The sequence below is a fragment of the Epinephelus fuscoguttatus genome, linkage group LG11, assembly GCF_011397635.1.
Source record: "Epinephelus fuscoguttatus linkage group LG11, E.fuscoguttatus.final_Chr_v1".
Taxonomy (NCBI): Eukaryota; Metazoa; Chordata; class Actinopteri; order Perciformes; family Serranidae; genus Epinephelus; species Epinephelus fuscoguttatus.
In genome coordinates, this window is record NC_064762.1 from 14,056,188 (window position 1) to 14,082,978 (window position 26,791).

Sequence of the window (26,791 nt, forward strand, 5' to 3'; positions counted from 1 at the left end):
GTGAAATCAATAACCTTGGGACTGAACTGAATCTTCGAATGAAGAAAGGATAAAAACCGAATATGTAATAGATTCGAAATATCTCTTCATAATTGCCCATTCCACCATCAAAACTATCCCCTTAAGATATTAAAAAAAACAACTCACACCCCTACAAATATAAATAGTTAAAGGGACAATTCACCCAAAATCAAAAATACATATTTTTCCTCTTACCTGTAGTGCTATTCATCAGTCTAAACTGTTTTGGTGTGAGTTGTCAAGTGTTGGAGATACTGGCCGTAGAGATATCTGTGCCATGATCCTGGGATTTTGCTGATATTATGTTATCTTGTGGACTTCTTTTTGGGGTTTTCTGTTTGTGTTGTTCCTTGTTTCATATTATTAACTCATGTTTAATCTGTTTCCTGATCTATTTTGTAGATTTGACATACTCAACCTCAATGTATCTTTTTAGAAATCAAGAATCGGTTACTCAAGATAATCCACAGACCTTGTTGTGAGCACTTTCATGTAGGGAACTATTTTCTTTAAACCGAACTACACCCATCGACTGTATCACTGTGCAGAAGGAAGCGTGCATTTACTGCTAGCTCGCCTAGCACCCCTGAGCTAGCTAACGTTACAGCTCAGCCAAGGAGGATGCCATATCTCACCCTGCCATGAGGCTCTTGTCCATGAGTAGATGCACTCTTCCTTCTGCGCAGTGATACAGATGGTAGGTGTTGTTCAGTGGACAGAAAATAGTTCCTACATGAAACTGCTCACAACAAGGTCTGTGGATTATCTTGAGTATCTGGGTCACAATTTCTGGAAAGAGATGCTGAGTTTTTCAAATTGAGCACTACAAGCCGGAGGCCATCTAGTTCCATTATATTCAGGAGACGACAGACATTGCGACAGCTGATATCTCCAACACTCTGCCACTCACACCAAAACAGTCTAGACTGATGAAAAGATGTGGTTTTGATTTTGTGGTGAACTGTCCCTTTAAGGTTTGTTGGGAAAAAGTCTTCTTTCCTCAACCACTGGCCTGCTTTGTTATGTTCCAGATGTATTCAACAGGCATTCAATAACTTGAATGTTGCTGTGTACATTTACTTGTTCCTGTACAGTCAGGCGGAGTCTAAAATATACACATACCAGCAGTTTCTCTCACGGCTGGGGTCCCCATGGATGAGAACCACTGACTTAGATGATTTGCCTATTTCTGGACAGTCTGGACTGAGTAAAAATGGGACAGAAATGAGTGGTATTCTAAATGTAAGGCCTCATGCAACATGCAGCACCAAACGTTAATAAGATGCCAGTCGCTTCTCTTACCGGTGTCCATGTCCTCTGCTTCCATGTTGCTGCATGCCACATAGAAGAAGAAAATGACTTTGCCACTCAGTAGTAAGACATGTCAAAACACCAAGAATGTTTTCCAACTCTTACTACAGAGTGTTCACACAAACCAAGACTCTTACAATGCCCACTATGCATGACGAAACACTCAAAGTAGCGTATAATTACAAAAACAAAAAAAGAACTCGGCACATTTAGATGGGGTTAAATAATTTAAGTGTCTCAGCACAAAGCCGACAGCTGCATAACAGTCATTTCAACTCCATGGTCACCCTTCAGTTAAGAAATCTTAAACACAAATCAAACCATTTAATTTAAACATTTGAACTGCAGCTGATGTCAACAGTTGTGAGCACTTATTGCCTTGGGTAAAAGCACTGAGCTTCCATTTAAATAACCAGCTTCCATTCTAACGACTAGATTATTCTCAGACGTCTAAACCCTGACCTGTGCTGATGCAGTTAATTAAAAATTATTCTGCTGAAGTTGGTATGGCTGCATCAGACGTAGACTATAAAGCACTGTAGCTGACCCCTGGAGGCTGCTACTGACACACAAGTGGAATAAAGTGGTTCAGAGTGAACTGCCAACAAAGAGACTGTCAAACTGACCCCCGATGCCATCTTTGAATTCACCCACTTTCTTAAAGAAGCTAAGTAGGACATTAGATCAAGAGGCCATGATGATAAAGGTTTTCTGCCTGATATAAAAAACAGTTTTGGTCTTGACAGCTACTTTCCCAGTTCATGACAACTGTGCAGGGGATGAATTTTTACATAACTCACCCATTAAATTTCATTAAGGCTTAAAGTTATGCATAATTAAGAGTGTGGCTGCCTTAGGTGACAGGTCGGTGCTTTCCACTGACAAGTTGCTAGTTAGGTAACATGATGTAACCCTAAATTCACAGAGTATAGCCATAGCCGCTGCTGTCACTAGCCCATTTTAAACAGGCATTGTGCAAATTTGCAGGAAAACCCAATCAGTCTTTTTTTCAGCACTGGCAGTATAAAAGCAAAATCGGGGAATGCAGCAAAATGCCACCTGTCTACTTTTGATTATACAGAATGCACCTTTTTCGGGGCAATGGGGGGCGTGAGCAAGTAACAAAACATGTAGCTCAGCGTGTGATGTAAACAGTGACGTGGGAGGGAAGCTGCGGCTGGTCAGTCCTTCAGTGATTCTCTCGTAAGTTGGCCCGTTCTTCACCGTCCCCATCATCTGATGGTTAATGGCCTCTTCGTTTGCGAGGACAAGGAGGGCGTGCAATTCCCTGTCTCCCCAGTTGCTCATCTTTACAGTGTCTGTCAGGTTTGCGTTTCCCTCTTGCTGCTAGCTGCTCGCTAATTCCTGCTATCAGCTGTTTCCTGTTTATCCACCGCCAGTGGGTCGCACGTGCAGCATCATCAACAGCCCCTCCCACAAGTCATCAACAGCCCCTCCCGTGGCGGAAGGGCGCCTCGTTCTTTTTAAACCAAAAAGGTTCCGCCAATATGACTACCCTACGAGGCGGAAAATTGGGCACCTTGGATCAATTCGCCAATCTGGCTCTGTGTGTCTAAACGCTTGCAGCTTGCCGGCAAAACGGCCCAACATTCGCAGAAAATTCAGTGTGTTTTCAGTTCATGAAAGTTTACTGGGACATATTGATCACCTTAGAAACTCATGTTCAGCATTTGGTTGCACTAAAAGACCCTCAAAAGTCTCATTCATGCTCAACATTTGACATGTACAGAATTGGATGGAGCCTTCTGTCCGTAATTTGTGTTCACTAGGAACTAGTGTTAGGGTTAGCGCCACCCTCTTGTCCAAATATGGACACTTGCCGTCACCTCTGGCTCCAAAAATATGGTAAAAACGCCAAACTGGACTTGAAAACAGGAGTCCACAAACCAACAGGGGACATCATGGTGGCTTATCCATTATTTTATACAGTCTATGATGTCAACTCAAACATTTTGTTATAAGCTACTCAAAGCTCTTGAAGGACATGGCACTTGAGGGCCGTTAATGGCCATGGCCAGGGAACAAAATATAGACAAGATAAGAAAGCTCCAGTGAACGTTTTCTGAAAGGTTATGGATACAGACAAAATGGAGCAGTATCACCAGAAATCATGGGGGCAGTGTAGGGTAATTCAAGCAAGACACAACAATTATCATGAAGAAGACAATTAAAAAGTAACTTCTCCATTCATATGTCACAAGTATTTTATGGCCTCATGTAACAGAATTAAAAAAGCAGCAGCTTTTAATTCCTCATGTAAATATAATTATTTTGCAAGTTTAGGGGCAGAAGTGCAAATGGGAGAGGCTTTTAAAATGTTTTATGTCTTCTGCAGGTATGTGTTTTCCTTTGTTAAGTTATAAATTTGGTTGGTTTTGTTAAGCCACTCCACCCCAATCAGTGTTGTGTTTTGGCCACAAGGTGGCATTGTTTTCCTTTTTGAATGTAGTTTGTCATTATTTTTAGGACATAGCTCTTGACAGAGTAATGCGTAAAATGATTTGAAAATGTAATGTAATCTTAACATAACATATTCATGTGCATTTTGAGTAAAAAAATGTAAGTCACACAGTGCCCTTTCGCATGGCTGAGGGGGAACAAGTGCAGATGGGTGAGCCCAACACACTATAAAAATGTTTTGTCTTCTGCAGGAGCCAATAAATGCCAGAAAACTGTACACAAGTTGTCTATCCATAACACCAGTTACACTTACAGACTGCCATCTACAACACCGCCTCCGTTAAAAGGTATATTTTTATGAACTCCTGCACCTACGCCATGTTTGTTGTTGTCAGAATCTTTTGACTCTGCCCACTAGTTCCACCTTGTGGATCTTTCTATGCCAACATTAAGGATGCATCAAAGTTTGGGGGCAATGACGGTTACGTTTAAAATTGAACAGATATATTTTTGTTTTTTGTTCATAAAGGGAGTATAAATGAGCCCCAAAGAGCCCAAGGTTCAGTTTTTCCAGTAAGTACAGTAAGGGTGGCTGCGGTTCAGAAGGTAGAGCAGGTTGTCCACTAATCAGAAGATCGCAGGTCCGATCCATGGTTCCTCCAGTCTGCATGTCGAAGCATCCTTGAGCAAGATACTGGTTCCACATCCGTGTATTAAAAACTGAGTAGCTCCGAAAATACAAGATGGCAACAGTCAAAACACCAAACTGGACTTCAGAACAGGAATCCACAAACCAATGGGTGACGTCATGGTGTCAACGTTCATTATTTTATACGGTCTACGCTGTTGACTATTCAATTGTTATTCAAACATTTTGTTATAAGCTACTCAATGCTCATAAAGGACAGAGCAGTTAAGGGCCAAATGGTTCATGGACGCAGCCAGGGGACAAAATATAGATGAGATAAGCAAGCTCCAATGGTATCGTTAGAATCTTTTTGTCCTTAAAATGTCTGCACACTGCTTTGTGATCATAGCAAAATATATTTCTTGACCACTGGCTGGTGCAAACCATTGCAGTAGTCAAAGGTGTGATCCCTGAACAGTCAAAAAGGTGCCCAAAGACTTCACAACCCTCCTCTGCTGATCTCAAAATCACTTCCCAAAGTCACATGTGACACTGAAGAGGTGTGACAGCCATGACAGCTCTGAGTCTCCCACATCTCAGGATGGATCTTTTCCACCATTCTTGGGCTGCCACAACAGAGCTTCACATCCTTGCTGACCTCTGCAGAGTAGGTCTGCTCTAACACTCCCAAAATCCTTTAGCATTTCCCCTTGGATGTCAGATTTAGATCTGAGTGCTCCACCTCCCTCCATTTGACATCCACATTCGAGGTCAGTATTTCCTCATCCCTGCTGAGAACAGCCTCTGGGATGACCCACCTTCCTCTTCTGATCTCTCTCCACACTCTGCCAGCTTCCACATACACTTCTGTATAATCTCTGCCTCTCATTTACCCATTTGCTTTAACCAAAGCGGTGCATGCTCCAACACAACAAACAGATCTATAAGCCGCAGGCAACACATCTTAATGAGCTGCTTTCCCTTTAATGTGTGAGGCGCCATCCCTCTGTTGCTCCTCTCTTTTTATAGAGGGATAATACAGCAGGACACATACACACATATCAGCTGGTTATATGAGGAAATGAGACGCCACAGAGAGGGCTCAGACACTCACTGGACTGTTTGGCCTACATTCCTAACACTCTGTTGTGCATGGAGGGACATTATGAAAGAAGATGTCAGAGGGACCGAGTGTTCGATGTTGTAAGCATTAATCGTGTTTGTATGTCTCAGAGGCAGGCTACAACATGGAACAGGTTCTACCCATGAGACGCACATTTCACATTTTCGTCTCTCTGCAGGCCATGAAGTGACAATTTCACAGACCGTCACACTCCCAAAGAAAATAAAAAGTGTTGCATTGTAATCGGAGTTCAGAGATAAAACGCTGATGTGCTGTGGAGAGCTGTTCCTGGCTTCAGTCACTGTGCTCCTGACAGCTCTGTCGGGAGGTGACGATCATGCTGGCAGTAAAGGAAGCGATCGTCATTTCTATTGTCTGGGAAGAGGCACAGTGATCTCACAAGCCTTAAGACCGCTCTCTAGTTCCACACGATTTCTTTAGTCAATCAGTTTAATGTTTAAAGGTCCAGTGTGAAGGATTGAAGGGAAAAGGTGGCAGAAATGGAATATAATAAGTATGTTTTCTTTAGTGTTTAATCACATGAAAATAAGAATCATTGTGTTTTCGTAACTGTAGAATGAGCCGTTCATATTTACACAGGGAGTGGGTCCTCCCTAGTGAGATTGCCTATTTGCACCGCCATGTTTCTACAGTAGCCCAGAACAGACAAACCAAACACTGGCTCTAAATAGGGCCATTTCCGCACTTTTGCATTGGCTGCGGTAGTTAGCAGCCCCTCCGCGACAACAGCATCGGAGAACATGAAACTAATTTATCATCAGTGTTTTTACTGCTTTAAATCACCAAGTTTGTTTGTATTGGAGAAAAAGAGACCTCTGCCGACAGTTTGGCTAGCACTAAAAGCCTCCAGAACATCTTAAGTTATCTGAGAAAAAACAGGAGCACAGATTAGCAGGTGCTGGGCTAATGGCCAATCTTTGACATGCCAAACAGTGTCAGGTAAACACCCATTTGTAATGTGAAATTGTTTTTATCAGTTTAAATCACTGGCTCTGTTTGTTTTGGAGAGGATGAGACCTCCTGAGCAAAGAACACAGAAGAAGTCTAACCAGGAGAATTTTCGGCTGGTTGCAACCTACAATCCTCATTGCTATATTCCACTAAATTCTAAAGTCTTACACACTTGACCTTTAATAAAAGCTTACAGCCTATTCACATCCACTGTTATACAGTGATATGTAAAATGGTGTAGTAAGTAAGCAAATCAAACAAATTAACTGCTTTAAAAATGCTTGTTATAGTTTTAGGTTGAAAGATCCCAAGGGACCTAAGGATTGTGTACTTGGGATTAATATCTGAGGACATCATTCATAAGAAAGACACTTATCTGTTCCCTTATACTTATACTATAAAATCCTTATACTGGCATTTAAAAAGGGCCATTACTTGGAATTGGCTGACCTTCCAAGCCCAGGACAGTGGATGGACACTGTAAAGGAGCTATATGCCATGGAAAAACTGACCTCTCATTTGAGGACTAAAGCAAGGACATGTGCAGCGCTGGGATGACTGGGCAGACTATAAGGTGTTCTACGAGGTGTTCTTTGGTCAGCTGGTCTGAAGACATGTATCAGAAAGTTGTTAACCAAAGGCAGTGATCTGATTGAGCATCTTAGGGACGTGCTGGTACTCCACCACACATCCGACTGGTTTCAGAAGATCTGCTACCAATGCCCTGGTGCCAGACACCATAGGACACCCCCAGAGGTCCTGTGTCCATGCCTTAACATGTCATAGCCAAGTCTGACCCAAGAACGCCCCACCATGGATGTGGGTACCTTTGGGGTACTGGCATGTCCCACAAATGCTTGATCAGATTGGAGGCAGGGGAATTTAGAGGCCAGGTTGACGCCTTTAAAGGCCCACTTGTGCTCAACGTTAAATATGGATCCGGATACGGACGGAGCCTTCTGTCCGTGCTCTACGTTCATTTAGTTCGTATTTCTGCACGTTTCCATAAAGCTTATGGATACGGGCCAAACGGAGCAGTACTACCGGGAACCGTGGGGGCAGTGTTGCTTACCCGATACGTAGCTCTAATGAGGCACGAAGAAGAAATAACAATTCAATTTCTCTCATCAGCAGTGCTAGAGAAAAGAATTCTCCGTCCTCCAGTCACGATGTATTTAACAGCCTCACCGACCACCACCTCCTACAACACTGCCCCTGTTTTTGTCTTTTATGCAAGAGGTACATTATCAGTATCTCCTCCACAGTCGCCATGTTTGTTTTTGAGTTTGTTGTTGTCATAAACTTTTGACGCTGGGCTGCCCCCTGGTGGATATATTGGTTAACATCCATGCCAGCATAAAGGGCGCATGGAAGTATGTGGGCAGTGATGATAACATCGTTTGAAACGGATGTATACATTTTTGTACGTAAAGGGAGCATAAATGGGCCTTTAAGCTCTGTCATGTTCCTTGCACCATTCCTGAGCAGTTTTTGCAGTGTGGCACGGCACATTGGGCTGTTGGGGGGGCACTGCTGTCGTGGAGTGCCCTAGCCATGAAGGGAGGTACTTGGTCTGTAATGGTGTTTGGGTGGGTTGAGTGTGTCAAGTGGCATCCACATGAGTGCCAGGACCAAAAGTTCCCCAGCAGAACATTGTATTGTAACAATATCTAGTCTCATATCAAATATTGATATGATACCAAAATACTGGCCAACCTCTAGTTTGTAGGAGTCAAAACTGAGCTATTTTATTGAGGAACTTCAACATTAACACTAGTGTTGTATAAGGTAGCGATCAAGTCATCTCCAACTACTTCAAAAGGCTATTTGTTTCACTTTAATTAGAGCCGATGGCTGCTCGACTCAAAGACTGCGTTGTTTTATTCCGGTCTGGTTTGATAAGACACCAGATCTTTAAAACACCTACAGTAATCTAAGTCTTTTATGTTTTTCCTTCTTCTTTCTGCTGCTAACAGCAAAGCATTTATATAAATCTACCTAATAAAATCTTACTACACCTCTCCAGTCAATGATGACTTGTATAAATAAGTTTTCAAACCCCAAATAAAGTTACCACACAATCAATATGTCCCCAGAGACAGTTGTTTTCATGCGTCCTCTCTACGTCACCTCTTTGCCATGGATGTAATGTTTGCACAGAGTCACCGCAGAGGGAGACTACTGCGTGTCCCTTTCTGTGTCATCCCGTGTGTGTGTGAATCTCAATAACAATTGATGTCAGTCAACGTGTCAGCGAAGGTTTGCTTATTTAAAAGAGTCTGAAAGGTTACTGACAGCTGACTATCACCCTCAGTGCAACTGTCATCATCTAAAATTGCTCGACAGCATTCAGAGGGCGGCCTATTTCTGCTCAGGACTGCCATCAGCACGGAAATAGTTTCATAAATTTGGTTTTCGGGGGGAACATTTAAGTAGTTTGTGCCTGAGAAAAAAATCCCATCTCCTCTCCCAAATTAAAGCATATATCCCCAGTGTTCAGCAGACTTGTAGTGGTGTGCAGAGGTTACCTTGAGAACGCATCATCGAGTCCATCCTCCACGTCCTGTTGGGACATGAGCAATATGAATCAATACACACATAAATTACTTCAAATTACAATCCTGCTGCTTCTGTGCTTTCAAGCTCCCGTGCCTCTTCACTGAGTCAGCTGTTTGTCATAACTTATTTCATCAAACAACACACAAATTTATGAGTCAAAGAATCACTGCACACTGCAACATAATGCGTATTTTTATGTGTATTTTTTGTTCCAATCTGACTGTTTGGCAATACTGCATGACTTCTATAAGGGGAGAGTCACATGGATGAGGATACGTATTTGCTCTACTTTCCCTGCTCTAGTTTGGGAACTCAACCAGTTAAAACCACTCTGCACTGTTCTGATTTATCACGTACTAACAGATATGACAAAATAAATATCATTCTATCCAATTTACCACTAAAAACAATATTAAATTTAACCCGAAGCAAGGCAAACGAAAAAGGATTATTTAAAACACAACAGTAAGAGAGGAGATTATTATAGATTTAGTTGGACTAATGTGATTTAATTAGAGCATAATTCTCCCGACGAGAGAAAAATCCTATCAGGGTAAATACATAATCATGAACACAGAGAGTGTGTTGTTTGAAATCAGCCTGAAAGACATTCTCATGGATGTGATGCCACCTAGTGTTGAAAATCTGTAAGTAAACACTAGGATGGTGACTGTTGAGTCTCTGCAGCATGAACATTTCAATTTATTTACAACAACTACATGGAACCACTCAAATTAGAGCTGAGTAATAATTGGAGTGCTTACAAAAGAAGCACATTTTAACTAATAAGAAAACTGCTGAGGGGAACAGAGCTCGCAGTCACAAACTAAGCATCCAGTGACAAGAAAATGAAAATGAAGAAATGAAATATGGTTAAATGGCACTTATACAGTGTTATGCTGTGGTGTAGCATATATTACTGTGCTCTGTCAGCCTGGTCAACAGGATGCATATCGACTCTCAGTCTTTCAAAAGGTCTTTTGTCTGCGTGAATCATCTACCATGACAATAATGTTGAATATTTGCTTGTGTCTCAGAAAATGGAGTTCAGAAGACAAGGAAACGTCCCATATTCATCGTATGTCCATGGACATGCTGCTCTCCACATACTCCAGGTCAGTGGTTCCCACTCTTTTTCCTTAAGGGACCTCTTTTCTATCGACTGATGCCCTCTGTGTAACTGATGTATAATATGGACATTTCATATCAGATTCAATGCATTACATTAACAGTACAAAACAACTTATGAATAGTACTAATAACCCAAACAGTGAGCGCAATAACTGCAAGATGTTTGTGTAAAGTGAGCAAATTGGAGGAATTTGAGCAGATTTCCTGTGAATACTGTGTCACAGAAAAGTTTTCCTGATATTTTTAGGAACTTTTTGTACATTTTTCTGTCTGAACTATGTTTTTTTTTTTTTTTAAACAATCATACATATTCAATCAGTTTCTTTTTTGACAAATTCAGTGTTTTCTTCTTCCTGAAGCTTGGCCATTGTTCTATTAGCTCTTCTGTTGTTTAAACTGCATCCTTTTCTGATGCAGGATGAGACTGTTTAGCAGAAAGTAAAGGTTCTGTGAATATAACATGTTCAGGTCTTCACCGTGCCCTTATCCTCTGAATATTTTAAGTTTATGTCTTAAATAATAATCTAAATTATAATTAACAATTGTATTTTGTTTTCATCAAATGAATGAAATGAAATGAATGCATATTGGCCGACTGTATATATAAATATTTTTATAAGTTTTCGTACACCCCTTAAAATCAAGAAGGCCTTGCAACCCCCTGTGAAGCTTTGGCGACCCCTAGTGGAGGTTGGGAACCAGTGCTAGTTTGGTATCTATGCCACAAGCCTATCACACAGACTTTTTTAAATATCTGAAATTTAAAAACCTCATATACAGTTTTTATATGTTTTGTTGTAGAAAATATTCGGGACACTGCAATCTGATACACTGGACTGGTATCAGTGCAAATACTGACCTAATGAAGCTGATGTGAAAATGTTGATGGCCTCATTTTTGCTCATATAAAAATGATCCTAATGAGGTCTATGCAGTGAGGTGTACAGATTTGCCATCTAAGGATTCGGTAACAGGAGAGAATAAGTTGGATTCCTATATAACATCAAACCAAGAGACTGATTTAACCGTTATTTCTGGCCTGAATCAAACCAAGCAGCAGTTTGGAATTTGGAGAAAGATGGTGCGACCTACCCAAGAGTCGTGTTTGATCGGTCGCCTCCGAGTAGGGTTACTGCGAGGTGAGGGCGAGCTGAGCGAGGCAGAGAAGAAGGGCCTCCGGAGCTTCTCCTCCATCCCACCAGGCTTGTGTGCCTCTGGATCTGAGGGAGGTGGCAGGTGTGGGCGAGAGGTTGACAGGGACACAGGAGGTGAGAAAGACGGGGACGGAGAAGAGGAAAAGGACAGGACACATCCAGACACACAACAATGAAGAAAGAAGGACAGTTGTCACCTTTTTTTTTTTGAAACATCAACTCCGGTCTGTGGCACTCACAGCTTCCTCTGCAACAGGCTGAATTTAAATCATCTCTGTAAAACCTTCATACGTCTCTGTAGGGTGAGTGACTCCAGAGGTCCTTGAGGCTTTCACATCAAATTTTCTCTCTGTCCTCAGGCCACTACGGCTGCAAGCGGAGCCAATTTTAATTGAAAGAAGCTGGAAAAGCCGGCCGTTCACTAACAACAAACTGAATGGATGATTAAGTCTCATTTTGCGGACCCTTTGACCCCCTGAGGAGCGGAAAACATTTTGACCTATAAATGTCACGGCTATTGGAAAGTACTTAAAATCTGCCGCTCCCCTGAATGACTAATGAGTGGCATATAATTAGGTGATTTGTCCCTAAGTGTATGTGAGAAGTGAGTGACGGCAGTAGAATTTGTATGTGAGAAGGTGCAACGTCAAACTACAAGATTACTCACTGTCGTGTGCACGCTAACACTAGAAAGGTCATTTTAAAGTCAATGCAACTAACTGGAAGCATTTACTTAATCATGTTTACTGGAAACTGTTGGGTTTTGGAGGATTATGAAACCAGGGCTTCAAGTCTGCAGGAATTTGGTCTTTAATTACTCTAAATCTGCATCTACTTACTGTCTCATGTCAGTGACTGCAACTTATTGCAGCTGTCATTTTATAGAACTTATGTGATCATTGTAATCAGTGACAGTTTCTTTTTCTCCACAACTTTTGCAGTATGTTTAGATGACATAGTCTTTATCCTCATCCTTCTAGAATCACAATGGCCAGTTCGCCTCTTCAGTAAATTTATTAAATATAAAAGGGAGCTGTATATGACATTCAAAACATAAATACAGCAGCAAAGAATGACTTGCTATGTAAAGATATAGTGAAGGAAGGACGTCCTGTTCACTGAATGAAGTCACTGTCCATCTGTGTGTGTTGTAACTCGAGTTTCTTTGTTCTTTGTTGTGGTAGCCAGTCCAAATACATGTGCATGTTAGTCCCTGTGTGTGTATCCCACTGGCTAGTTAATCACTGCAGCTCTGCACGGGGCTCGTACAGCAGTTACCACTGATGATGCTGCCCCAAACCCAGAGTGCTGGAACGGCATTCTTACGGAAGTGTAAGGCCCACCCTGTGGTTGTTGGTGAAGATTCTCAGTCATCCAGGTCATGGTAATCCTAAGTGCTATATCGTAGGCAACTGGACTTGCTTGAGTTTCTTGAAGACATTTCACCTCTTATTTAAGAGGCTTCTTCACTTTTAACTTTACTTTGAACTAAAGATGCCTCTTGGATGAGAGGTGAAACGTCTTCAAGAAACTCAAGCAAATCCAATTGCCTACGATATAGCACTTAAGATTACCTTGTTCAGATTCTGAATCATAATTATGCTCTTAATTTAGTATACAGCTTCTTTAAGAATTTCTCTGTAGCAGGGGTGTCAAACATACGGCCCATGGGCCAGAACCAGCCCGCCAAAGGGTCCAATCCGGCCCACTAGATGACTAGACTAAGACGTGCCAGGTTTCAGGAGCAAGTTAAACAATCCGTAGTTTACTTCATGTAAATTCTGCTGCAGAGGTTTTTCCATCCTGACCTGAATTCAGTTCTCCAATATAATAATGAATACTTACTGTGATTACGTTTTAAGATACTGAAAATTGTGCCAAATATTGTCAATCAGCAGCTTCAGTTCAAAATAATCTGTATCATGAAATGTGTGGATAAATGCACATGTAATGACAGTGAGAAGTAGACTGACTGAATGTGTGAAATTGCACTTATTTAAGCTGTTTATCTGTTCTGTAAAGGGATGAACGACTACAGAATGCATTTGTAATTCTTTACACATAAAAAGGGAAAATATTGGTGCTGATGGTACTTACAGGTTATTGTGCAATGGTTTTATTGGTCTGGCTACTCTGGCTGGATCTAAGAGCAAATTTGGCGGTATGTGGCCCAATGAACTTAAATGAGTTTGACACCCCACAGCATTAAGTCTTCATAACTAAATGAGGAACAATCAGTGTTTCAGTTTATTAAAAAACATTCTTATCGATGGGTTTCCGAATGTTGTCATCAGTGTGATGCTCAATCACACTGAGGGTAGAAGAGAAAAGAAATGACTGACAGCTTTTGACAAGATCAACACATAAAGTTGCTTTTGTGCCTTAAACTTCAAAAATCACAAAAGTTATGGATGGAAAATGTCCATTTTCACAAGAAGCGGAACTCTCAGTTAGCTTAGTCAGTGTGGATAATTAGCTCTTTGTTTTTACAAACAGGTCAGAGCCAAGTGTTTCTTATGAGTGGAAAAAGCTTTGCTTGTACACACTGCAGTCATGTAATATTTAATATAAGCTTTTACACTTACAAGTCTAGAGAATACATAGTGTCTGGTATAATTCGAGGAAACAGACATGCTTAAGTTACCCCTAACTAGAATGCTTTTAACTTACGCAGCAGTCAGACAGAGGCTGTTTCATGCTGACAGCATGTTTTAGTGAACTGCTATTATTGAGTTTGCTAAAGCACTGTGGCATGTGCATTCTTGATTGTTTGTTTACAGGAAACCCAGCTATTTATTGAGAGTTTATTGACATTCTGGGAAGTATACTACTATATAGCTATTTTGCTGAGAAAAAGAGAAGAAGATTGATAGTCTCTCATGTCTGTATGGTTAATATAAACCAAGATGTAAACACAACACACTGTAGGTTTACAGGGGGTAATGTGCCAGACAATTCTTGGCACAAAACTGGCTGTAAAACCTCAAAGAGCTGCAGGTAGATGGATTTTTTAAACTTTAGACAGAGTAGCTGTTTGCCCTGTTTCCTGTCTTTATGCTAAGCTAAGCTAATCACATTCTGGCACATTTCTGTCTCTGCAAAAAAGCAATATTTCCCAAACATCAAACTTTCCCCCAACTCACCTAAAGGCTGATAAGGCTCATTTAATTGTGTGTTGCTATTTCTTAAAGTGGAAACCATGCTTTAAACAAGGCACCATTCCCTTTAGGCTGAAGATAAAGATTAACCTTGCCTTGTAGTAATTATCAGCAGGACATTTTGCTGCGTTCAGTCCAACTGTGTCACCTTTTTGTAACAAAATCACGTCTCTTATCATTGCTGCTGAATCCAGCGTGATGTACAGAGAGAGACACTGTGGATAAGGACTATATCAAATGAACTCACCTGCTGGAACACACTGAGTCTCTGTTGTCTCTGTCTGCCCTTTGCTTGCTGCACAAGAACAGCAGGTCCTGGCCTTCTTGCTTTTGTCTGCAGACAGAAAAACTATATATATATGTAGTTCTCAAAACTAAACCTGAAGACAACCATCTGGTGCTTCTTTTTCTTCTTCTGTGAGTTTATTGGCAGATTCTACCCCAACTTTAAAGGTCTGTACCGCCACCTATTGTGTAGTGTGTAGAATAAGGGCATTAAATTATCTGAGTACTAACTGGTCTAAAAGAAAGGAAGTAAAAATTCATACCCCTTTTCTTAATCCTGCCTGTAGTATATAAGCCTTCTGATTTCCCTCAGGTACTGTCAAGTGCTCAGTAGTGATTTTAAACTCCATTCCTGCCCTGTCTCATGTACTATATACCTTAAAGTCTAACTCTTTGAATCATATTTATCGCAATGCGTGATACGTGTTCTACAACTTCCAGAGTGTTACACCACCGACACAGCTTTGATTAACCTCTCCCCATCTTATGTAACATGGCTTGAAATCCTGTATGCCTGAGCCTTGATCATGCTGTGATTACCCACTCTCTGAAGTTAGGATATCTTCTTTTACACTGTTAAAAATGCAATTTTGCATGACTTTTGTATATTATAATTAGTCTCCCTTTAGTATCTGTATCCCATTCTTTCTGCCAGGTGTCATTTATTGCTGTTAAAGAAAGTATGTGAGATTTAGAGGGATTTAGTGTCATCTAGTGGTGAAGATTGCAGATTGCAACTAGCTGAAATTTGTCCTGGTTAAAAGTCCTTCAGTGCTCATTGTTCTAGAGGTTGAATGTTATGTGTTACTGAACTATTCTTCTTGTCTTCTACAAGCTGTAAGTTAACATATGGCTCTGAGAGAATCTATGAAGGAACATTACTTAAAGAAACAGATGGACTATATTTAACTCTTTCATACCCATCTTTTCTACTGTTTAACCGACAGTATATTCCATCCAAAGCCTCTATCACACTCAGTATACTCCCAGTATTTTCTCAAAACCTCAAAGGTGAAGTATTCCTTTCCACATCATTTTAATCAAAACACAATATGCTACTGATAATTTGAAGATGTAATGGTAACTCGGAAGCTTCTACTAAACTATCAGGTGTTTGAAATATGTTGATATGATTGGTTGTCAGCCATTCAAGTTTAGTGGTATTTTTACGTGCATGAAGTATCGTAGTGTGTCATTCACATAGTGCAGTGGAGACTGTGGAGGTCAGGATGGTGACTGAGCATGTGTAGCATTTTTCTTGAGCTCCTTTGTGGTTGTGAAACATATTAGGCTTGATAACCAAAAGGATTCCCAGAAAGATACGTCTCCAATTGGATGGATTACAGCGTCTTCTCACTCCTATTTTTTATAAACAGTTCAAGAGAAAAAGCTTTCACTGAACTGCTTCAATGTCACCTTCTTCCAGATCAGTGAACTCACCTTCCTGAGCAATCTCCCAAAGATCCAGGGCTACTTTAAAGGCCTGGGCTACCGTTAATGTCACAGCCTGAGCCTGAAGAGAAAACAAAATGTGAAGGATAATACAGTAATGGAACATAAGGAGTGAGATATAAAACATAATACATAGTTAGGATTTGTTTTGGTGCCCAAGTAATGTGCTACTTTAAAGGACAGTCCACCCCAAAATCAAGTAGCAGTAGATGCAGGTTTCCTTCTGCCTGGTGATACAGTTGGTTCATTGCCTTATAGAAGCTCAGTTTTAGTAAGTTTTCCAACTTTTGCCAAGAGGGAACTTTAGATATTGGTCCCTAGATTATGTTCACCGAGTTTCATGCAGATCGGTCAAATTTCCTAGAAAGAGATTGATTTTTAAGTGTTTTTCAAAAAAAAAAATCAAAAATCAAAATGGCGGAACTGGAAGTTATGGGTTCTCATGAGGAGAGGCATCTCTGTGCAAAGTTTCATGTCTCTACGACATACGGGGCATGAGATATGCCCATTCGAAGTTTGCAATTTCAATCGGTTGCTATAGCGCCCCCCTTTGGCCAGTTGATGTAATATTGCTTCATTCACATCCTCCCATGACCCTCTACCACTGTGCCAAATTTCACATGGATTGACCAAGTCAGTGAGGAAACGTGGAAGAGAGACACGTCATTATATAGTAAGATAAGATGGGAGACAATTAACAGTGTGTGGATTATTATACGAATAAAATATTATCTGTTTTATCCTAGTTCTCATCACATAGGTGTCTCATGTTATGTTGAGCTGCAGTGATGGAATCAGACTGTTAAAGTAGCAGCACTGTCAGCAGTCACTGTGGACTGAAATAACCTTCATTCATCTTCTAACCGCTTCATCCTCTTGAGGGTCACGGGGGGGCTGGAGCCTATCCCAGCTGACATTGGGCGAGAGGCAGGGTACACCCTGGAGCCAGACTATCACAGGGCTGACACATAGAGACAAACAACCATTCACGCTCACACCTACGGACAATTTAGAGTTACCAATTAACCTAGTCCCCAATCTGCATGTCTTTGCACTGTGGGAGGAAGCCGGAGTGCCCGGAGAGAACCCACGCTGACACGGGGAGAACATGCAAACTCCGCACAGAAGGGCTCCCATGCACGGGATCGAACCGGCAACCCTCTTGCTGTGAGGCGAGAGTGCTAACCACCACACCACCGTGCCGCCTGAAATAAACTTAATAATTTCAAATAGTGTTAAAATCATGTGTTTAGTTTTTTTTTAACAATCTCTCCGTTTGTCAGAAGCTCTGTTTTAAAACCAGTGGGAAAAGAGCCCCCAGACATATTAAATGATTCTACTGACCAATAACAGCATATAGGCTCCTCTATTTTACCTGTCACTCCGGACTTTCGTCCATGGATAGTTTTTTAGTCAGTGATCTGGTGGAGAGAGAGGTGGGGGTGTTGACAGGCTGTGATCCGATACTCTAGTCCTGTTCAGCTGTTCAGCATAAGTTGCCACAGTGGTTTACCCCGGTAAAAAGAGAACCAGCTTCGTAGTTATGAAAACCCAGAGTTAACCCTGAAGTTACCTGGCTAACTCCAAATCCTGCTTCGTAGTACAGGCCTCAGGTCATGTTCAGTCTATCAGATCACAGCCCTGTCAACACCCCAACCTCTGACCAATCAGATCACTGGAGAAAAGTGGATGAAAGTCCAGATTCTCAGGTAAAAAAAAAAGAGTAACCTATGTATTGTTAGAGGACAGTCGCAATAGTAGGTTGTTTCATTGTTTCAGGGCTCTATTTCCACAGGTTATAAATCAGAGCTTTTAACAAACACAGAGATCATTTACCTCACTTAACACATGATTTTAACAATATTTTAACTTAAGCAAAGTTTATTTTAGTCCGCAGTGATAGTGTTGCTCTTTTACAGTCTGATTCCATCACTACAGCTCAAAATAATGAGACACCTGTGTGGTGAGAACTAGGAAAAAATATTACTTTATTGGTAAAACTGCTGTTTGGCTTCCATTATTATACATTTGGGTCAGATAGACCTCATTACTGATTATCAGAATATTAGCAGAAACAGTCTGATGTTACTTTAAAGTGGTTTGTGTGACATATTCCGAGTTGTTTCATCAACATTTCGCTGAACAGCAAAAAAAAAAAAAAAAAATCATACTAAAGTCACATTTAGACCAATACAATCTACACGTTGTCACAGGCAGTGGCAGATCTTTGAGTGCTCAATATTGCAATATCACAGTCACAGAAACTGTTAGTACCCTTTCATATCATACGAAGCAGCCTACTTCATTCACGGTTCTGATGATGTCACTTGTAATTAACAGCTCCGCCTCTTTCACATGAATGCACTTGTGGCTGGATTGGAAAACCCAGAGTTGACTGAACTAGTTGATAACCAGCTTTGTAGTACCGGTTATCCAGATGGCCAGTGTTAGGGTTAGTCAAACCAGATAGTGAGAATATATCTTGGGTAAGTTGATCCGGCTTCGTGGTACAGGCTGCAGGGTATGATTTCTGGAAAGAGACATTGCTGTTGAGTTTTTTTAAATGCACTCGTTGGCACTTTGTGCACCACAAGCCAAGTGCCATTTAATTCCATTATATTGGAGAGAAAGCAGACAACTCTACAGCCAACATCTCCAACACTCTGCAACTCACACTAAAATAATTTAGATTGATAAATAGCACTACGGGTAAACTGAAAAATATGTATTTTTGACTCTGGGGTCAACTGTCACTTTAATATCTTTAGTCTGATATTTAGTCTGATTATTTAACCATCTACATCTACTATTAAATTGCATAATTTTAAAAATGTAATCACTTTTTTCCCCAAGAAAGTAAACTCTGTCTATTTCTTCGTCTAAATCTTATCAATTTCTCATAATGTTGGATCAGCTGTATACAGTATAGACTGGTGAGATGTAAGGGTGTTCTGCCACAAGATGGCACCACACACCATCTACTTTTATGCTACTGGCTGTCCTTAGGGCAGTTCATTAAATGCTCTCAGTCCACAGACAAACTGACCTCAAGACCTGCTAGAGTTCAAGGGCATGTATTCCATCACACTTAATACAGACAAATGTACACACAGGTATATACAACAAAATCCCAAGTTTTGCACACTTACAATCTTCTTCTTTTGGCAGAGAAATGCGTGACACTCCAGGGTCTCGTTGAACTGACTTTGGGAGACATATGCAAAGACCTTATCCTGAGTTTTATCTGCTGTGCAGTAAGAGATTCTGGAAGAGAAGAAGCAGACAGAAAAAAACAACATTATTCCAATATACTAACACTATCAATCCACCTGATTTAAGTGCATTCATGATGATGAATGAGAAACCGCAGCAGACAGGAACCAATTTATGCCATGAGTGAATGAACATCCCTTTTTAAATCACAGGACACACATGCAGAACAAAAGGACACCATGTACAGTGCATTAGCTGCTAGACTGAACTCTTAATCAGACCTCACACATCAAGGTAAGCTGCATTGCATACATGTCAATTTAACCCATAACGTTGCTTTTGCTCTCACCCTTTTCCATATGCATAAGCACACCAATCATAGCAGGATGAGAGTGGTGGTTACGAATATTATGCTGATTAAGTCCCACAGCTGGGAACGGTGGTGCAGGAGACAAATAAGCACCGGTGACGTCCATGAGAGATACTCGAAGCTGCGACTGAGCTCTTCAGTACTTCATATTTTCAGACAGAGTGTGTGTTTTAAGCAAAAAAATCAACTCAAATGCTGATATAATAATGCTTTGTGAATTCAAGTTTTTCAATGCAAGGCTCAAATGGTTGACTGAAACTGAAATGCTCACTTAAGAGTTATGATAATGGAGATACAGTGACTTCAATGTATTCAGGTAACCTTCACTCTGTTTCTCAGAGTTTCGTCTTATTGTCTCTTGAGGACATCAAGCACTACACAAAGGCATGTGAAGCTGCAGGAAATCAGATATAGAAAACTGTTGACTTCTGAAATAACCTCCCTGGCGGTTACATATTACCATTTTAAGGTTCTTTTATTAGTTTTTAAATGTCTTAACGGTCTTGGGCCTTCTTATTTATCTGACCTGCTTTTACCATATCAACCCTCGCGGACCCTGAGGTCCTCCGGCACCGGCCTTTTAACCATACCACAAGTTAGGACTAAAACACACGGGGAGGCGGCATTTAATCATTATGGCCCCCGATTGTGGAACAGCCTGCCGGAGAACCTCAGAGCTGCAGAGACTGTTGATGTTTTTAAAAAGAGGCTCAAGACTCATCTTTTTAATCAGGCTTTTAACTGATCTCTTTATTTATCTATTTTAAATTCCTCTTATAACTGATTTATCCATCTATTATATATTTTTTATTTATTTTTTATATTCTTACCCTTCCTCTTTTTACATTCTTATCTCATTTAACCTTTATCTTTTGTTATTATAGTTAGCCTATAGGTTTTAGTTTTGATGCATTTTATGTCTCTGTTTTAGATCATTCTTACCTAGCTACTAACTCAATTTTATGAGCTAAATAGCTTTTTGTTGGGTGGGAGGGTTGGGTTTTCTCTTTTCTTTTTGTTTTCTGTTTGGATCTTTGTTGTTTTTAACCTCTGTGAGGCACTTTGTGTTACTGTTGTATGAAAAGTGCCATATAAATAAAGTTGATTTGATTGATTTGATTATAGGCCTCTTGCAACTTGTGTCGAAATATATGAATTTCAACTGTCTGTAATAAATGGAAAGTCTTGGCTGAGGAATTGATCTCTGCTGTGACTATATTGCACCTGGGACCTCATTCCCAACAGTCACACTGAATCTCTCCTGGATCTAATATCTGGTTTTCAAGAAATTCAATTGTCTGCAAATCCAGTGACAGTCAAGGCCAGTTATTTGCAATGGTTATCTAAAACCAATCCAGACAAAGTCCACCGAGCCATTTGGCTCCTTCACAGCAGCTTGTATGGGTTTACTGAAGCGACGGACACAAACCAGATGGATCTGTTTTGTCGGATTTTACGCAGGCTATTAGAAGCGGTATTGACCTTGAGTCACCCTGTATGTCTTTCTGGGGTTGTTACCTGCACCAGCAGTGTGCGTCATGTTTGTTGCTTTAAATAGATGTGTAAATGAGCCACAGTGAGTGATGCACTTGACCTTTGTCACCATAATTAAACATACAGCCTTTGTTATAAGCAGCACAATGGCCACATTGAGTGATTTCATTCTCATTAGAACTCTACAGGCCAAGGTTGTTATTTCTTTTCTGAATGGAGCACATCAAATCAACCTACCTCGATAAAACTAAGATACTCAAGGTTGCTTAATGCATGTCATCATCATCAGCATTCCATCATCCGCCATCATTACAGTAAATGGTAAAGTGTAAACAAAAGGGATCTGCAGCTGGCAGCCTCTTATTTGCCGCACCACTTCAAGAGCGGCACTAAAAATAAAGTAATTTATTCGATCAAACAACAAGCATGAAATCACCAGTGCTCGGATCTCCCTCTCAGATTGTTTGCTGGCTTGCACCACTGATGCATGACCCACATTGCAATGCCCAGGACGCCCAGCTCCGTATTCCCCCACTCTCCCCCGTGCTCGAACTTATATTTGGGCCTTAATTGCGGAAAAATGAGCAGAGAAAAAGTTGAAAGGGTTGACCTATTTAAGATTGAAAAACAAGCTGATGTAATCAAACTGCTCAATCTAAAAGTAATTATCATCTTATTGAGATATTATCTACTTTCTCCCAAGAATGTTTTGTGCGACCTGAATTTCACTTTTTTCTGTGGGCTTTTATTTTTTAAGTCTCTGCAGATTTGAATTCTGTGCTGTGTGTGCATGCTTTGGATTTTTTTTTTTTTCAATAACATTAATAACTGTATAAATTATTGACAATAAAGTAATGCATTTTATACTACACAATGATGTGTACTGTTGCTTTGGCAGCAGTATCACAGTTCTATCAATAGTAATTAAATCAGAAGCTAATGTTAAAGCAGTGTCCTTGTAATTTGGGGAATCAGTGTTTTAGGATTTTAAAAGACAATATGAAAACAGTAGAACATTCTATTTAAAAAAGTGATTTACTAAAAGCTGCCACTGACTTGATTTTCTTTGTATAACTAAAAGTTCTACTAGAGGTTCCCACCCAGAGCATGCTCTACAAAGTTTAAAGAACTGTTCCATAAAGGTTGTAAATAATCATTGAGAGTTAGTGAGGGCTGTATCCTGAAGATACAAAGTCTGCAAACACAGCCAATGCCTGGAACTCATCACTCCTCTCTCTTATCTTACACTGCAGTGGAGAGATACCCACAAGTTCTGAGAGAGACTTTTACAATGTTCAATGAGAACTGCTGTTCACTGTCCACAGTATGTTGTTAAGATTTCAGGGGTAAACATAAGCAAAATGAGCAAATAAGTCAGTGCACATACACGACTAGCCTATGTACCCAAATAAGAGTATCAACAAGAATCTGAGACCGTAGTTTTAACCCTGAATTGACCCTTCCTTAGTCCCGCTCCCAGACACAGACTGGCAAATCATAACATAGCAATCATTTTACAGCAACACAGCTGTGCTCCATTGACTCTAATGTAATCGTTTAAGATTTCTTCATTTTTCAGGCTGGTTTTGTGGGTTTAGAGCAAGATGTTGTGCCTGGGGGACGTTGTGTATTAATGATACTCGTTACCTGGAGAGGTTGGAAAAAGATATACATTTCTTCCCTGTTCCAAAACCCTGGAAAGTGTAGGGTTAGCTAGCTAGCTACCGAAGATATAGCCTATTGAATGTATACACAGTGAAGGGGAGCAGGGAAACTGCTGAAATTCAACCAGCTCTGTGTTATAGCACTGTGCGCAGATGAACACTGTTTGATTTCCCCCGGAGATCCCTGCCTGTTCGGGTGCTGGCAGCGGCACAGGGGTGAAGTCAAACACCGTTGATCTGCACACACTGTGATGCCACACAGCTGGTTCAGTATCAGCAAAGTTTCCCTTTATAGTCATTGTCTTCTGTGGCGATCAGCAGTGATGTGGTGGTTCACTTTTACACTGTGATCTGTAGTCTATAGTTCAGCTTTAGCTTCTAACTATCTTTGTCTTTTTAACCTGTTGTTGCTGCTGAGTCAGTTTGACATCCTGGATATATCCTTCAAACACAGACTGTAGACCCCTCTGTCTGCTTCTCTCTGGAATCACTGTTTCATTTTTCCAAAAATCTGATATTTCTTCAGGGAGTGCAGTTAGTTACAGTGTGTGCTCCATGCTTACTCCGACAGCTTGTCGGACCACCATAAAGCGGCGGGGCTTAGCGAAAGGTCATTTGGGTACAGACTTCCACAATGATGGTGAATAATGAGGATATTATGAAAACTGTATCCTATCTCATAGTATCAACAGCAAGAGTTTCACAACTATGAATTTATCATGCAATATGGTTGACAGAAAAGAGTTCATTATAATACAGCATCCATGTGAGAATAATATGCATCTCTAAACATAGACATCTCATTGGAGTGAATACACATTTAAAATTTCACCTTTTTGACAGAGACACACAAGCTGCTCCTTCCACTTACAGTCACTCCTATGGAGTGTTATGAAACAAAGGGTCTCTTTATCATTGTGTGCAGATTTCACTCATTATAAGACAATTTAAAAACCTTTTAATTACTATCACCATGTCCCAGCAATGGATCATATTCATGGAATAAGCCTTCAGCTTGAAACAACAACAGAAAAAAAAAAAAAAAATTGACAGCATCACAGAGTTTTCACTAAGCTCGAACAACAGAAGCTGAGCTGTCAGTCTGCATCATATCTCCAAAGGGGCTCCGTGGACGGCAAGCCTTTGATCTCCTCACTGTGTAGAGCACCGTTGTTTGTGAGGCAGAGAGGGAATATCAATGGAAATATTTAAATATTTACAGTACAAAGCATGAATAGAACGACATACATCAAAGCCTCAAATTCTCTATATACACCAAATAAAGCAGGTATGCTGTTTAACACAACAATGAACTACTTTTATTCAACTTTTTACCCAACATAAGTGCATTAATGAAAAACAGCACTTTGCATTTGCTGCAGGGAAGAAGGCAAAGAAACAGTTTTGCAAAAGGGTGAAAAAAGCAAATTCTCAAACAAACAGAAAATTGCAACATATTTTCAATGTTGGCGCAAAGATAAAACACTGGCAGGTCCTGTCCTTCTTGAGACATCTGACAGATCTTACAAATTTAATGGTATGTCAGAACAATGTGCATCATTAACAGGTGGAGTGTCAGTTACAGTTTCAGCTCGCCTTTTCTGACCGGTATGTTTTGCTGATTGATATGCTGGAGCTCTCTGAGAGCGCTTGTCAGAATATGAATCAGTAACACCAGTCCAGATGTAGGCTGAACACCTCAGTAGAAGATGCAAGTATCACTATCTGTATGTTTTATTAAGAAAAACAATACCAGGGGCAAATAAGACCAGGTCTGTACAGTATTGTACATAAAAGCCTGTCAGAACGTTAAATGAAAAAAACCACCTGTCTACTGATGCAAAAAGTGGCAAACCTGACGCTTCAGTGGAAGATACACAGCTCCAGCATTGCCACTGTAGAAGAGGGGGCACCACCTTGCCCCTGGCACGCACTCATGTGCGATGACAAATGCAAAATGCATGGGAAAGAGATTCACACCGGCGCGAAATGCTGGGCAATCCAGCCGCTGACACAGAACTCACCCCCTCGGTCGCTGGCAATAAGCTAGATCAAACTGTGGAAAAGCATCATGAACTTCTGTACCTCCACTTCACAAACCAAAGGTCTATGGACTGAGCGACTGCCGCCACTGTGGACAAGGGAGTGCCTCCTTTAACCTGGTAGTCACTCTTGTGACGGTGGGTGTGAAATGCAGCGCGGAATGCTGTTCATTCTATTGTCATATGCACTCAAGCCTCAAATACGCACACATACAAGAACTGGGCCCATACATGCATTCAATGGAGATATATCCGAGCGAGGGGGGCTGCCTTGGACAAGTGTCCCAAGCAGTTGAGGGGTTCAGTGCCATGCTCAAGGGGCACCTCGGCAGTGCCAAGGAGGCGAACTGGCACCTCTGCAACTATGAGTACAAACTCAAATCTTTGTCCGTAGGGGGACTTGAACCGGTGACCCTCCACTTCCCAAGCCAAATCCCAATGAATTGAGCGACTTCCGCCACTGTGGACAACGGTGCACTGGGAATCACAGTCACTGACAGAGATCACACCCGCTCAGTTGCTCACGACCAGTTCGGGACTCCCCTGGACAACTGTGAACCTCTCCGGCAAACTCTGTGCATCATTTTCTGGAATCAGCGGCACTGTGTAAAGTTCTCTGTGCCAAATCTGTTACCCTGAGTACTCGGGACATGTCCACATTTTGATGTCGCCTGTCTCTAACAGCCAGTAGAGAGTGCTGAAACAGAAGGCCCCTCTTGCAGTTGTTTTCATTCTGTTGTCATATACACTCAGGCCCCAAATATACTCACATGCACTAACAGGACCTACACATGCATTCAATGGAGAGATGTCAGAGTGAGGGGTGCTGTCTTGGACAGGCACCCTGAGCAGTCTGGGGTTCAGCGCCTTACTCAAGGGCACCTTGGCAGTGCCCAGGAGGCGATTTGGCAGTTGAACCAGAAACCCTCCACTTCCCAAGCCAAGTCCCTATGGACTGAGTGACTGCCGCCACTGTGGACAAGGGAGCGCCGGGAATTGCAGCCGCTGACAGAGAGCACACCCGCTCAGTTGCCCACGACCACAACTCGAACCCTCACCCAGATCAAAATGTGGAAACCCTTCACGAATTTGCGTGTCATCCTTGCGCAGGGGCCATGCTAATCAATTCCAATTTATTGTATGTGCTGCCTGAGCAAGCACACTGACCATCTGCCACTGCCTCCCTTTTGACCCCCTCGCTGGGGGAATGACATCTATGCGACGGGGCTGGCTGGAGGTCTGCAATCCAGACTTGACAGTACTCTGAAATGTCACAGGAGCGAGGGGTGAGGTCTCTCTCTGCTAGTTACCAACGTTGTTGCAATTTATACTGTTGGCTAATGCTGTCTGCATACTCATGCAGGTTTTATTCACAAAAAGGATAAGGCCACGACTGCCTGACACTGAGAGGTGGGCGGTGCCCAGTTGGCCTTTCAGGCCGGAGGCTGGACTTGGGTCCCAAGCAATCAACTCCTATGACACTCCCCCAGACAACTGTGAGCCTCTCGGCGAAATCTGTGCATCTCTTTCTGGAATCAGCCGCACTGTGTAAAGCTCTCTGTGCCAAATCTGTTCCCCTGAGCACTCGGGACATGTCCACCCTTTGATGTCGCCTGTCTCTAACAGCCAGTAGAGAGTGCTGAAACAGAAGGCCCCTCTTGCAGTTGTTTTCATTCTGTTGTCATATACACTCAGGCCCCAAATATGCACACATGCACTAACAGGACCTATACATGCATTCAATGGAGAGATGTCAGAGCGAGGGGTGTTGTCTTGGACAGGTACCCTGAGCA

At 41.4% G+C, this 26,791-nt stretch overlaps 1 protein-coding gene and 1 pseudogene across 1 annotated transcript in view; both read right to left on the reverse strand.

The window, feature by feature from the left end:
• Positions 1-26,791, reverse strand: part of si:dkey-71h2.2 (low density lipoprotein receptor adapter protein 1) — a 120,669-nt gene that overhangs the window by 3,899 nt on the left and 89,979 nt on the right. The window contains 5 exon segments of the mRNA XM_049589208.1: positions 9,005-9,039; positions 11,259-11,386; positions 14,726-14,812; positions 16,204-16,276; positions 19,365-19,479. Of these exon segments, the coding sequence (XP_049445165.1) occupies positions 9,005-9,039; positions 11,259-11,386; positions 14,726-14,812; positions 16,204-16,276; positions 19,365-19,479 (438 nt within the window).
• Positions 26,064-26,159, reverse strand: LOC125897639 (U6 spliceosomal RNA; annotated as a pseudogene).